Source organism: Pleurodeles waltl, chromosome 4_1 (assembly GCF_031143425.1).
Source record: "Pleurodeles waltl isolate 20211129_DDA chromosome 4_1, aPleWal1.hap1.20221129, whole genome shotgun sequence".
Classification (NCBI taxonomy): domain Eukaryota; kingdom Metazoa; phylum Chordata; class Amphibia; order Caudata; family Salamandridae; genus Pleurodeles; species Pleurodeles waltl.
The window spans coordinates 709,039,479-709,053,691 of NC_090442.1; the positions used below are offsets into that span (position 1 = coordinate 709,039,479).

The 14,213-nt window shown below is 41.6% G+C and overlaps 1 protein-coding gene across 2 annotated transcripts in view; it reads left to right on the forward strand.

The window, feature by feature from the left end:
* Positions 1 to 14,213, forward strand: part of IL15RA (interleukin 15 receptor subunit alpha) — a 413,899-nt gene that overhangs the window by 373,636 nt on the left and 26,050 nt on the right. For both annotated transcript variants that reach the window (XM_069229273.1, XM_069229274.1), the window contains 2 exons: positions 5,667 to 5,696; positions 5,788 to 5,860. In XM_069229273.1, coding sequence (XP_069085374.1) covers positions 5,667 to 5,696; positions 5,788 to 5,860 — 103 coding nt within the window. The remainder of the gene's footprint in view (positions 1 to 5,666; positions 5,697 to 5,787; positions 5,861 to 14,213) is intronic.

The window sequence follows — 14,213 nt, forward strand, 5'->3', positions numbered from 1 at the left end:
AGAAAATAGAATCACATTTTGAACGTACAAAATGTTAGAAATTCACAAGTTATAGTTACCTCAAGTAACTATAGCTCGTACCCTAAGGTAACTATACCTCTGGCCCTCGCCATGCACTGCTAATTAAACCACAAATAACAGCACTCATGACATCTTTGATAACATCATTGATAATATCAATGTAATATTTGCAGTAAAATTTTAGATGAAAAAACATGCATGGCGGGGCGCGAGTTATAGTTATTTGAGGTAACTAAATATAAGTTGTGAATTTCTATGGTTGTACGTTTAAAATGTGAGCCTAACTATAATGTACCGGTAACCTTTGTTTTTTTAATTGAACATATATTGTACAGATATATATATATGTATCTATATATATATATATATATATATATATATACATATACACACACAGATATACATGTATATCTGTATATGTGTGTGTGTGTGTAAATATATATACGTATTTATCTTACCTAATGGCGGTCACTAGTAGGTAGTCAGAGTTAGGACCATGTTTCCATACGAAACACATTTTTTTGACTTGCCTATATATATATATATATACATATATATATATATATCAGAAATTTAATATTGAGCCCAGGGGAGGTGGCGGCCCCTGGGGCTGCGGGGAGCCACGTACACCCCCTTACTCGTAATTAATTGCTCCATGCAGGTGGTGGCCCCCAGGGGTCTGCAACAAACCCCTTAATCATTTTTCCTCCTGCCCCAGGGAGTTGGTGGTCCAGGGGTATTGGGGGGGCTGTGCGCCCCCCACATACTATTGAATCCCTGGGCCCCAGGGCATCAATAAGCTGAGGAGGTGGCCCTATGCTCCCACCTCCTTTATTTTTTACATGTCCCCAGGACCTATCCCACCCAAAGCTTTTATTAAAACAAGAGCGGGAGATGCTCTTTTTCTTCAAAAAAAATTAGACACAAATATGCGCAGCAAATTTTTTTTTTTTTAAAGTGCTTTTTTGTCCTGGGGTGTGTGATGCTATTAATTGTGTTTGACCAATGACTTTGTGTTTCACCACTGCGCATATTAGTTGCTCAACGTTCACCAGTAGCACATTATATGTTTTGTTCAGTTTATCTGCCTATTGGCTTTAACATGGAGTTAGCCATTACATTCTGTATTCAGTTTAGCCGCCTATTGGCTTTAACATGGCATTAGCCATTACATTCTGTATTCTGCCTATTGGCTTTGACACGCTGTATTCAGTTTAGCTGCCTATTGGCTTTGACATGATATTAGACATTACATTTTGTATTCAGCTCAGCTGCCTATTGGCTTTGACATGATATTAGACATTACATTTGATATTTAGGTTAGCTGCCTATTGGCTTTGACATGACATTAGACGTTACATTTGATATTTAGGTTAGCTGCCTATTGGCTTTAACGTGGAGTTAGACATTGCAGTTGAAACATCGCAGATGTCTGTATTCTTCCAAGCTGTGTTTTTCCACAAGATGAACCAAGCTGTTTTCTTCACACCAGACTAGACCTGATAAGAGAGAGTACATTTGGTGTTTTCCTTTCTGCTCAGCCTTGGGAATAAGTCTCCAAAGGCTTGCGTAGTTTTCCTGAGTCTGAGAGGAGGGAGGGCGTTTTTTTAAGCATGACTCTGGGCTACAATGAGTTAGATTCAAATCTGCTTGACTTCAGGCTGGAGCTAGACGTCAGTTGCCAGTCTCCCGTTTGGGTAGATAATCTCTTTCTCGCAGTTGACCGGAGTCATCAACTTGCAGACCCCAGAAAGATGAAGCTGAATGTTTAGGCCCTGCCGCCTTGCCCATACGGTGATGAATTTTGACTTTTATGCTTTGCTTTGAATATATTATATATTTGCTATGTACATTGCAACTGAGAAGTACTGTAATATATTTTGCTTTCATTGCTGCAACTACTTTGACTCTTTTGAACGTGTGCTTGAAATCTACTAATTCGTCTCTCAAGAACTTGTGGGTGGGGAAGAATTAACAACAATAAAGGTCTTCTTTGAACTCATAAGTGCATTCCAGAGAGGTTCTGTAAGCTCCGATATGAGATATGTAGGAAAGCAGAACAGGGTGTCCTTCTGAGACCTCAGCACCAGAGCTAAGGGGTCAGGGTGTCCCTACCCTGCCCACTTTTCTTTCTTTTTCACTTTTTTCTGGGACTCGGCTGCCAAGATGGCTGCCAAGACTTCCTGGTTGAAGTGTTGGTAGCCAGTCACAGATCTCTGCACGAGCTTATTAATCATGAAGTCATCAGGAAGGATCCACAACCCTAGGTATACAAATTTGGATTTCCATTTATTTCTCTTAAACTTCTGAACGGATTTACATCAGATAACAAAAAGCATAATCTGCAGACCAAAAGCTACCTTCCTGTCTGGTTTGGTGTAATTCCGTCCAGCAATTCGGGCTGTAGTCGTGTTCAAAACTTCTATGGGAATGAACATGGGAAACACCAGTTTTTTAAACACCCTTTCTCGGCCACGGCTTGACAGATCACCCCGAAACTTTTGTGCGCAACAAGAATCACAGCAGACTTTTTTGGGAAACTTTTGTAAAGATGCGTCAAACAGTGCCAAAGATAGGCTAGTCAAAAAAACGCTTTTTCTATGGAAACATGGCCCTAACTAAAACTACCTACTGGTGACTGCCAGTAGGTATTTTATGGCAAAAGTAATTTTTAGGGTTGGGTATGAGTTTTTGCATTGTAAGTGATTTTGTTAGGGTTTAGGGTGGATATGGGTTTTTTATGGCAAGGGTAATTTTAAGGTTTAGGGTGGGTATGGGGTTTTTGTTTGGCAATGGTTTCTTTAGGGTTTAGAGCTGATATGAGTTTTTGGCTGGCAAGGGTAATTTTAGGGTTTAGGGTGAGTATGGGGTAATGTTAGGGTATAAGTTTTTTAGTTGCAAGGGTAATTTTAGCATGGGTATTGGTTTTTGTGTGGCAAGAGGTTTTTTGGAGTTTAGGGTGGGTATGGGTTTTTGGGTGGCAAGGGTAGTTTTAGGGTGGGTATTGGTTTTTGGATGGCAAGAACATTTTTAGGTTTAGGGTAGATATGGGTTTTTGGGTGACAAAGGTAATTTTATGGTTTAGGGTGGATGTGAGTTTTTGAGTAACAAATGTAATTTAACAGTTTAGGGTGGGAATGGGTTTTTGGGTGGCATGGGGTATTTTATGTTTTAGGGTGGGTATGGGTTTTTCATTAGCAAATGAAGTTTTATGGTTTAGAGTGGGTATGGGTTTTTGGGTTTTAATGTGTTTTTAGGGTGGATGTGGGTTTTTGGGTGGGAAGGTGTTTTTAGGGTTTAGGGTACTTATAAGCAAGTAATGCAACCCCAGTGAAACAAAACATGGGAATTGCACAAAATATTATTCAAATGCATGCTGTGGCAGGGCAACCACTAAAAATGAAATAGCTGAAAGTGTAAGGGAACATATCCATCCGACTAACATTACTGAAATAGAAGCAAGCAATATTTACAAGACTTGGAAGAGGCCAGTTTGAGCTCACATGAACCAACAGGAAAGATACTTAAAAATATTATTCCTAACATTCCTGAGCAAGCAACAGGCCCAAAAAAGTGGACAGCCAGAACAGCCATACCACGATTACTAACCACTCGTTAACAAGACACCTTTTTACTAACAGATAATCTCAGTTATCAATTTTGCTACCAATAATAATTTACTAACCTTAACTCAGTGTAACATGGATGATGGATGGTACTTTTAAATCAAGTCCACCACAGTGCAGTCAGTCAAATAGATACAATACATGGTCAATACCAAAGTACAAACATCACATTAATGTGAGCATTGTTACCTTAAAAATTATTTGTTACAGTGAAATGCAAAAACATATAAAACAACAATCTAACAATTATACACCCAAAAATCAATTATATCCCCTACAAAATCAACTATAACCCACAGAAAAAAACGTAATAAAGTTTGATCAGGCAATGATTTTGACCATACTTTAAACTTACCTACACACTGCAACTCCGGATACTACTATCACTTTTACCATAGCATATGGAGTCACCTAGAAAAACTCACACTGAGTATAGAATATGCAACTAACCTAGAATTTGCACATTAATTAGAAAGCTAGTAGATTCAGGCTTCATTCCTATAATAAAAGTGACTAAACATTGTGAGATGCTAACTGAATACCCTTATCATCAAAAGCATGAAACAAAACTAGCTCCAATAATGGATACTTTTGAAGATAGTTGGGTCGGTTAACTGCACTGATCAGGCCACAGTAGCCAACCCAAGTATCACATGACAGGGAAACACTCTACCAATTCCTATAACTACCTAAAAAAGAACAATCTAAAAGGAGCCAAGAATGGAGGCATATCTCAAGCCAAAAATCTTCAAACTAAACAAAGGCATGAACTCTTAGAACACAAAGTAAGACTCTTTGCTTACAACTAATGCCTATGAATCTAAACTCTATGACAAGAACCCTGCTAAAAAAACATACTAAACTACAAAACCATTTACCTTCTGTGAACATGAACACTCACATTTTGTTAATATTTATTTCCAACTGTTATGAAAGAAACTGTAAAAAAAAAAAAAGATATCCTAAAATACAAATATTCAACTAGCTAATTAGATTTTACTATAATAAATAAGTAGAAATAAATAAAAATGTGAAATAAGCAACACTATCTACATGCCAAGAGCAATGCTTAGATTGGCTGGCAGCAACCTGACAGGAAAGTTGTGGCTGCCATTTTATGTATAGTAATTAAATATTACTTTAAATTTAAACAAAAACCTAGAAATTCACTAAAAACAACAAAAGTTTCAGGGACATTATAGTTAGGATCTAGAATTTAAAAAACCTTAGAAATTCACTTAAGTAACAAAAGTTACAGGGATGCTATAGCTACATTCAGATCTTAAACACATAAAAGCATAGTAATTCACCAGTTATAGTTATCTCAAGAAACTATAACTTGTACCCTCACCAGCACTGCTAATTACACCACATATTACATAAGTCATTACATCATTGATAATATCACTGCATTTGTTTTAGAAGAAAACTTTGCATGGCGGAGGAGTTAGCTATAGTTACCTTAGGACACAAGTTATAGTTATTAGTTTAAGATAAGTATAATTATAACTCCTGAATTTCTGTGGTTTTGAGTGTGTAAATATCTGACAGAACTATAACGTCCCTGTAACCATTGTTTTTTTTAGTGATCATATATATATATATATATATATATATATATTTATATATATATATATATATATATATATATATATATATATATATATATATATATATATACAGTTCTCTATTTCTCTTGACGTGGTGTGAGGAGCCCAACATTATATATGCTAATACTCCTTCCCCTTCCAACAAGACGCGCACTCCAAGACCACTGTACGCTGTGTAGATTTTATTCTGGCAAGATAAAGACCCTAGGTGATTCGCCCATACGGGACCCGTGAGCAAGGCCATATAATTCTCAGTTATCTCATCTCTCATTGCTTTGTAATAGCTCCTGGTGGCCATGATTGGAAAAGGGTTCAGTCTATCACTGTATAGTTATTGTGATGTTCTTGTGTAGTAGGTTTCTGACGTCTCTTTGAGTTACCATAGTGACGTTAACATTCTATTTTGCAGATCAGTTCTGGAACAAACATACACAGATAGGTAAGTATGTTTCAGTTCTGTCATGACTAATCGTTAGCTCTCATTATTTTCAATACAAAAAAAAAAAAACACTGGCAGTTTTGTTTTCCAGGTGGCGGAGTCACTGCCGTGCTGGTATTAATAGTGTTATCAGGAATTGCAATGTTCATGACCTGGAAAAAAAGGCAAGTGTAAGCATCATCAAGTTTAATTTCCTAGAATAAATGTTATAGTAGAGCGTAAATTCAGGACTGTTTCAGCAGGATTTTGACTCCTGAATTCCAGCAGTGTTTACCCAAACTGAATGCTGGTGAAGGCAGAAGTGGAACTAAAAATGAAAGAGAAGGGGTGCCTATTTGGGGGAGGTAAAGCGTGTACTGCCAAGGGGTTGCGAGCACTGTGACTTAGGGCCTGATTTAGAGTTTGGCGGATGGGATTACCACGTCACAAATGTGACAGATATCCCGTCCGCCGTATTACACGTTTCATAGGCTATAATGGAACTGTAACACGGCGGACGCGATATCCATCACATTTGTGACAGAGTAACAAACTCTGCCAAACTCAGGCACCCTAGACAGGAAGGCTGTTCTCCGGGAAATGGATTGGATTTAATGTAATGTAAAAATTATGGTTAAGTCAGTCACCTCAGTTTTTGGGGGTGGGGGGCTGTGTGACACTAAGCCGTAAAAGGTTCACATTAGATATATGAGAGATTACCTATTCTGGCCTCAGAGTGGCATCGCAATTGCCTGACAAAATGGACTACAATGCAATTCTAGGCAGATTCAGGGACCTGAGACTTACAAAGACATTGCAGTCGCTCGAAGACAGGATGCACAGCAGTGCAGTGCAGGACACAAGCAACCGGGCCTCTCAAGGACATTGCAATGACACGAAGAACAGATGTATGGAAGGCCGCGCACCCAGGCCTTACACAGGTATCAGTATCATAGTGCATGGAGCAGGCATATGGGCCTCGCACAGACAGTGTTGCTTGAAGAGCAGGCTGAACATTCAGTACATTCAGTTCCCAGTATGCACCCTGCTCTTGGACAGCCTCTGGGCCTGACTCTGGGTGAACTGGCCAGGCCATCGTTTCACAAAGGCGGTCTACTGCCTTGTCTCCAACTGCAGCAAAGGCTTTTCCTCTGTGCTGGAGGTATAGTGCATACCCCTCTAAGGGAGATGTTGAATAATTCAGTCTCTGTTGCTCACCTTCCTCGGTATAGGCTTGGAGAGTTCCTTGAAGTAACAGTTGAACACTAGATGTGAAACAGGGCGTCAGCTTAGGTCCAATCTAGGGCAGTGGTTCACAATCTTTTGACTTGTGTGGACCCCCCACTTTATCAATACTGGAACCCAAGGACCCCAAATGAATCAATATTGGAATCCCCCCACTGTGTCACTACTGAAAGCGGGGGACCTAATCTGGTAACATTTAATTTTATAAGCAGTCAGTCGCGGACCCCCTGAGGAGGCTTCGCAGACCCCCAGGGGTCCCGGGACTACAGGTTGTGAACCACGGATCTAGGGCATATTCAGTTGAATCTAACTGTTTCTCAGATTCACTGCCATCCCCAAAGTTTAGTCCACAGAGGCACTATGACTCTCAGGATTTGTGTGTATTCCAAACAACTCAATCTTGGAACATTCTCTCTCTCCAATAGGTATGAACAACACTAGATGCGGGAGCTGGGCAGGTATCCCATTTTGTTTCTTCGGTGTGCAGAGTTGACCATGCTGCTCAGTCACATCAGTGTTCAAGTGCTGCTCTTGCCAGGACGCAGCCTAACCTGCTGAAACTAGTTTTATCCAGGCCTTGAATGCAACAGAAATCCTTCCTGCTTCATTCACTGGATCTGTGGCCAAACTTAGACAGATGCACTTGTATTCATAATGAATGTACGGGTTGTGGCGGATTATAGGAGGAGCACCCACAGGAAGACTTGAAGGAAGGAGCGGATGTAGCTCGCCATGACTACGTTTAAACCCTTAGAAGGCAAGTCTTTTGAGTATGGGCACCCACCTTTCATGCACCCGTGCACTTTTTACTTTTATGCTTCAAATTCCACTTATATTCAGCGGCAATCAGGGTGTTAACTTACCGCTGAGTGCTAAAAGGCAGTAGAATCAATGCTGGGGTGTACTCCTGTCACTGATGAGTCTAACAATCTGTTTCTGAGCAGTATACAAAAATCACTGTATGCACTTATGAGATTACTTCATATATGGGCCATGTGCACGAGACACTGGGTAAACTAGAATGATAAAGCAAAAATCAGTTGTTAAATGGAGACAGCACCAGTGGTGTTAATGCTCATTTTAATCTTTAAGAAAAACGTTTAAAAAAAAATCCAAAACTGGGAGCCGCAATGTGAATGGCTTCAATTGCTTACAGTGCTTTTAAAATATAGTTTCCAAGTGGAGTGGCAAACATGACTGATGACTAGGACATGCCATGTTGATGCTTTCTTCCATCAAGTGAGGTCACCTCAGACAAGCGTCCACATGATGAAATAATCAACTTAGTTGCCAAAGGCTGCAGCTGCAACAAATGTGGTTGCCCTCTGGAACAAAAGGTGATCGATATACCGTAGAGGAGATATGATGGGGACTGCGGGCCCGAGACATTCCTCAGTGATTCTGCATCCTTGTGACTGTAGCTGAGGGTTAAAGTAAAGCTCAAAGCTCCTGTCACCAAAGCATTTCCATAAAACAATATTTTTGGACCTGTAGTTATCTGCCACCGAAGCTCAGATGGTGACATGAAACATGTATCACTACTGACTTGCCTTGAGTGCATGGGTGCTTTTTTACTATAAATGCTCGTTATAAGTAAAGTGCTCCTAAATTCTTTAAAACAGATTTAACTGTACAAAAGACAAACACTCAGAGGGATAATTATTGGCACTTGATAGCACTGACTCCCAAATCGTATTCAGAATTTGCTTAAAAAAAACAAATGCAACCTTCTCCAAATTGATCCAGTTGCAGCAATAAAAGGGGGACATATTGAAACAAGCAGCAAATGGAAAAGTTTAGTCTGTTTACTCTAGAAACACTCATTGTGATTATAAAGATACTAACACGAGAGCCTTTCGTATTGCAAAAGAACATATAATGAATTGACTATGAAAGCGAGAGGTACAAAAGCGATGTACTAATGGAGATCTTGGATTTACCAAACAATGAGATAATACATATGAAAGCTATGAGAAAAGATCTAATTAATTACATTGTACATGAAAATGCGCTCTTCCAGTATTTCCTCAACTACAGTCCACACCACGGTGGGCAATTGAAAAAGTAGTCCTTCGCTGTCTGCACAGTCACGGAGCCTGGAAAATTCACTTTTCCATCGGAATAAACAAGCCACTCGGGCCTACTACCTGTGATGTCCTGAATGTGTTGTTGGAGGAGAGATAACGTTCATCGGCACAAGTGAACAGCCTACATAAAGTAAACCGATTAAAGTATACAGTTGAAGTAAACAAAGCGCAAAAACATGTATAGGAAATGGGCTGCAATAAGAGGACACCATAACACGATGTTGTTAAATAAAACTGATTAGGGCTGTTGACAGTGCAGCAAATTTATCGTGAGAGGGGCAGCAAATAAAGAAAGAGCTTTATGCATATTGAATAACGTTTAAATAAAACGAGGCAAAAACATAGAAGAGAATGACAGCTTCTGTAAAGAACACTAAAAGTTGAGGGAATATCAGGGCTTCTATTTACACATGTGCACCTGAAGGAGCAGTATCCAAAAACGTCGACATAGTGGGAATGAACCTTTCAAAAACTATTAATGATCCAGTGAGGAGGACGATTCCCTAACTTCTAATAAAGAACTAAAAATAACAGCCTCAATGGATGGTGTATTTTTGAGACAATGTAAACGATCCAGCAGAATAATTCGTTTTCTTTTTTAATAATTTTGAAGGCTCAGTGTCATGAGTTAGCATGTTCTTAATCTTTATAAGTGGCAAGAACCCTGAAAGGAATTTCTTTTGACAGACACATTACCATGATGAACCTTGATGACCGGGTCGTTACGGAGCTTTTGAGTGTTAGGTTGGGCATGTTAAGATGCAGAGAAGGCTTTCAACATTCAATGAAGTAGCTCTAAGATTCAGGATGATAGATAAGTCCTTTATTGAAAAGATTTTTAAAATCATTACAATAGTGCCCCAGATTCTTTAGCAAGTAATGAATATATAATGTATTCATCAAAGCAGTTAAAAAGGCAACAATTTAGAGTGGAAAGGATAAAAAAAAAATACTTAAAAAAACAAAAACAAAAAAAAGCTCGCGTCCATATGCTGCTACTGATGCCCAGTTTTGCCACCTGGTCCAAAAGCCAGAATATCAATGGATGGGTTTGCGCCCAAAAAATATTGTTTAAATGACCTAAAATGAAGTTGTTCCATTTTCACTAAGAAGGCAGCATTTAGACAACTATGTTTGGGACAGTTGCTTGTCAAAAAAACACAAAAGTAATGTTTGCATACGACATCTCGATGGAAGAGGAGAACAGGTTAGGGAATTATGAGACTTTGAGAGAGGGTGTTTGGTTCAAAATAAACACGGCGGATGTTACTGTAAAACAAAGAGAAGTAGATTTTCCTAAAACATTACACCCTTTAACTACCCTAGTAAATAGATTAAATTACAAACCTAGAGGACTCAAATCACCTATTCTTTCCAAACACTTTTCAAGACTATCATATTTGACATGATTAACATATTAAGAGAAACCTAAAGTCAAAGTTCAAATCTTGGCATACACATTACAAACTGTGAAAACAAATATAAATTCAAGACACATTGTTTCCACTTTCTCTAATTTCAAATTCCTAGAAATATTTTTTCAGAACAAACTGTTACACAACATGGCCTTCAAGTGGATGCATACCTGTGGGGCAGGTAGGACAATGAAACCCTATATCAAGTGAGTAAAGGGGTCTAGTACTCCCTTATGTACTATCCAACAGCAGTACCAGGTCACCTAAATGCACGTAGTTGCACGTGTTATGTGCATTTGTATAGTTTACGACTCGCCCGGGAGGCTATCCTGGCACTGAAGCAGAAACTGTTTAGGCCAAGTTACAACCAGGGCTAATTGAAGAGCCAGGTCCCCAGTTTCTTGTGGCATTCTAGAGCTGAGGAGGTGGCTCTGATGTGTAGAGGCAGGTTTTTCCAGGCTTTAGGAGCGAGATAGGATAATGCATGACCCCGGATCTGGTTCTGCATGTGTGGGTGAGGTGTGGGGGGGGGGTGCAAGTAGGAGTCTGGTTGAGCAGACATGTCTGGTAGGTTTATGGAAGCTTATGGAGTTGCTGAGGTAGATGGGGCCAATGTTGTGTAAGGATTTTGTATGTGTGTGTGAGGAGTTTAAAGAATGCTCGTTTGTGGATTGGGAGCTGGTGGAGCTCTTTCAGACTTGGGGTAATATGAATGCACGTGGGAGGTTGATGGTGAGCCTGGCTGCTGAGCTTTGTATGGTCTGCTTTTTACTTTTGATCAGTTGAGTGTTGATTTGGGCATAGAGTGTTTTGCCGTAGTCCAGCAGACTGGTCATGAGGGCTTGTGTGATGGTTCTGCAGTGTTGGCGGGAAGCTATTTGACAATCGTCTTGAGTGTGTGGAAGCAGGACATGGGGATTACGTTCATTTGGCTGATCATGGTGATCTGGTTGTTGATTACTATTCAGAGGTTCTTTGTGCAAGCACCCATGAGAGGTGTGGGTCCAAGTTCCACGGACCAGCAGAGGGAGTCAATGAACAAGGTGTCTTTACCAAAGATTACTACTTCTGTCTTGTTTGTGTTGAGCTTGATGCATTTGGTTTTCATCCATCTGGTGACTTCGGTCAGGCAGAGAAATTGGTCTGGGTATTTGATGTCTTGTCAGAGGGAGAGTATGAGCTGGGTGTCACATAGGTGCAAATGATTCTGGCGAGTGGTGTCATGTAAGTGTTTAACATGGAGGGGCTGAATGAGGATCCTGGTGGAACTCCGTAGATGAAGCTGATGGTGTCTAAGCTGAAAGGTGCCAGACTGACCAACTGTGTACGGCCGGTCAGGAAGAATCACATATAGCAAAGGCTCCTTAGATGCCAGCTTTGTGCAGTTGTTAGATTAGGATTGGGTGGGGAGTGGTGTCAGAGCCTGCAGAAAGTTCCAGTAGGGTGAGGGTTGTGGCATCACCTCTGTCTACAGTTACACAGCTGTCCGTGGCAGCAATGGTTAGTCACTGTACTATGGTTTGGCCTGAATCCAGATTGAGTGGTGTTGAGTAGGCGGTTGTAACTGAGGTAGGTGACTGGGCATTTAGCATGCTTTTCATGACCTTTGCTGGGTAGGGTAACAAGGAGATTGGCTGGTAGTTGGCTGGTGTCGTTGAACCTGCTGAGAGTTTCTTGAGGAAGGCCTTGTGTGTGTTGGTAGGGTGAAGCTGGAGTACTGGGTGTATTTCCACACATCCAGGGAGGTGGCCTTAATGACAAAGTCATTCAGGATCAGGGTGGGGGCTGGGCTGTTGGGATCCTGTTCTTTACTGAGGGTGTGGTGAGGGCAGTGTTCCAAGGGTGCTCTGGGGAGCACTATGTACAACTATGGACACCATGGAAAATTGCTGTTTCCTGAGTGGTGTTGGGTCCTCTGGGTGTTGGTTGAGACGGCTGCACAAGGTGAAGGGTCCCGTTGGGGCTTTAAGTTGTTGTAGACGCTGGTTATCTTGTTGCTGAACATCTGGATGCAGAGGTCCTGAGAGGGGGTTATGCTGGTGGAGGTTGCTGCTGAAGAGATGAAATCTTCACTATTGTGAATAATTCCTTGGTTCTGCTTTTGATGCACTTTGTAAGCACAGAACATTTGGTGGCTCTGACTTGCTGATGTAATTTCTGACGGCGGATTTATAGGTGCTTTTATAAGTGTTGTCCTGACTTTGTCTCCACCTTAGTTAAAGTTGCTTGCAGTGGTGTTTGATGAGTCTGATTTCTTCCATGTACCAGCTTGCTTGCGTTCTGGTTCTCGTGGACTTGTTTGCTTTGAGGGTAACTAGTGTGTCAGCCCAGGTGGTTATCCAGGCGCTGATGTTGAAGCTGGACTCAGGGAGGCTGATGCCGTTTCTAGTCTGTTGGTGTAGAAGCTTGGAAAATCAAGATGCTTCTCGTTCCAGTCCCATCGAGATGATTTGGCAGTGGTGTTTCTGCTGTTGTGTGGGATGGGTATGCGAAAGTTGATGAGGGCGGGATCTCACCAGACCTGATGCTCATCACCGAGACCAGGCTCACACCCGCATCAACCCCCCAACAGCACCTGCGCCACCCCGCAAGGCTACAAACTGATCCACAAAGACTGCCACAACAAGCATGGAGGAGGCGTCACCATCATGCATAAGGACAACCTCTAGTGTCTTCGAGCACTTGGTGTCTCACCTCATGGAACACCTGAACTTCCTCATCCAAACTGACATGAGAACAACCATCAGGGAAACCCTCGCATACAGACTCCCTGAGCCATGCCCCACGTTCTGCAAGGCCATCGTTGACCTCCTCGCCCTCCTAACCACCTATATATTCTTAGGAAATCTGAAATTCCACCTAGATGATCCTAACCTCCCAGACACCATCACAATCAAACAACTAGTCACCAGCCACACACACACCGGGGGACACTTTTTAGACCCCATGTTTACAGCCAGCGATAAAATCAAATTTTCCACACAGCTCGCATGGACCGACCACCACCTGGTCACCTGGTACACTTTGCCATAACCAGCAGATCGGAGCCGTCCACTATACCCCCCACACCTCCCCCTCTCCGCAGATTGGGAAAAGTAAGAGACACAATGGACCACCGCCCTCCACTCCACAGACTCATCCTATCCAGAAAACTCAAACAAGTTGCCTACAATCAATCCAACTGCATCCTCAATGGTCGGCCCACGAGGAACTCCACCTCCAGAAGATCCAGCAAGCCTGCAAGGTGGCTCACCCCTGAACTACGCACACTCAAGAGAGAATGCAGATGGCTAGAAAGGCGGGTGCACAGTAGCAGGGACATTGCAGAGCACACCACTTTCAAAGATGCTCTGAACAAGTATCATCTCCACCTCAGAGAAGCAAAAAAGATTGCACTACTCAGCCGCATAGAGGAAAGCACCATCTGCCCGAAAGAACTCTTCAAAATCGTCAGAGTTCTCCTGCCCAGCAAACACCGAAATCACAATCCAACCCATTCAGACCCTCTGCGACTCACTATCCGGCTACTTCCATGACAGTCATATGACAGTCAAATACAGAAATTTTCACCGCGACCCACCAGCATCGAACACCTGCCACCTGATCACCGACTGGAAGCCACTTTCCATTAAGGAAGCAGTAGCCCTCATGATATCGACCATACTCAAGATCACTCAACGACCCATGCCCACATTACATCTTCAACCTCGACTGGAAGAAAATCAACAGCATTCTCTCTCCCATCATCAAGACCTCCATCAGGACTGCCACCATCCTCAAAACAACTATGA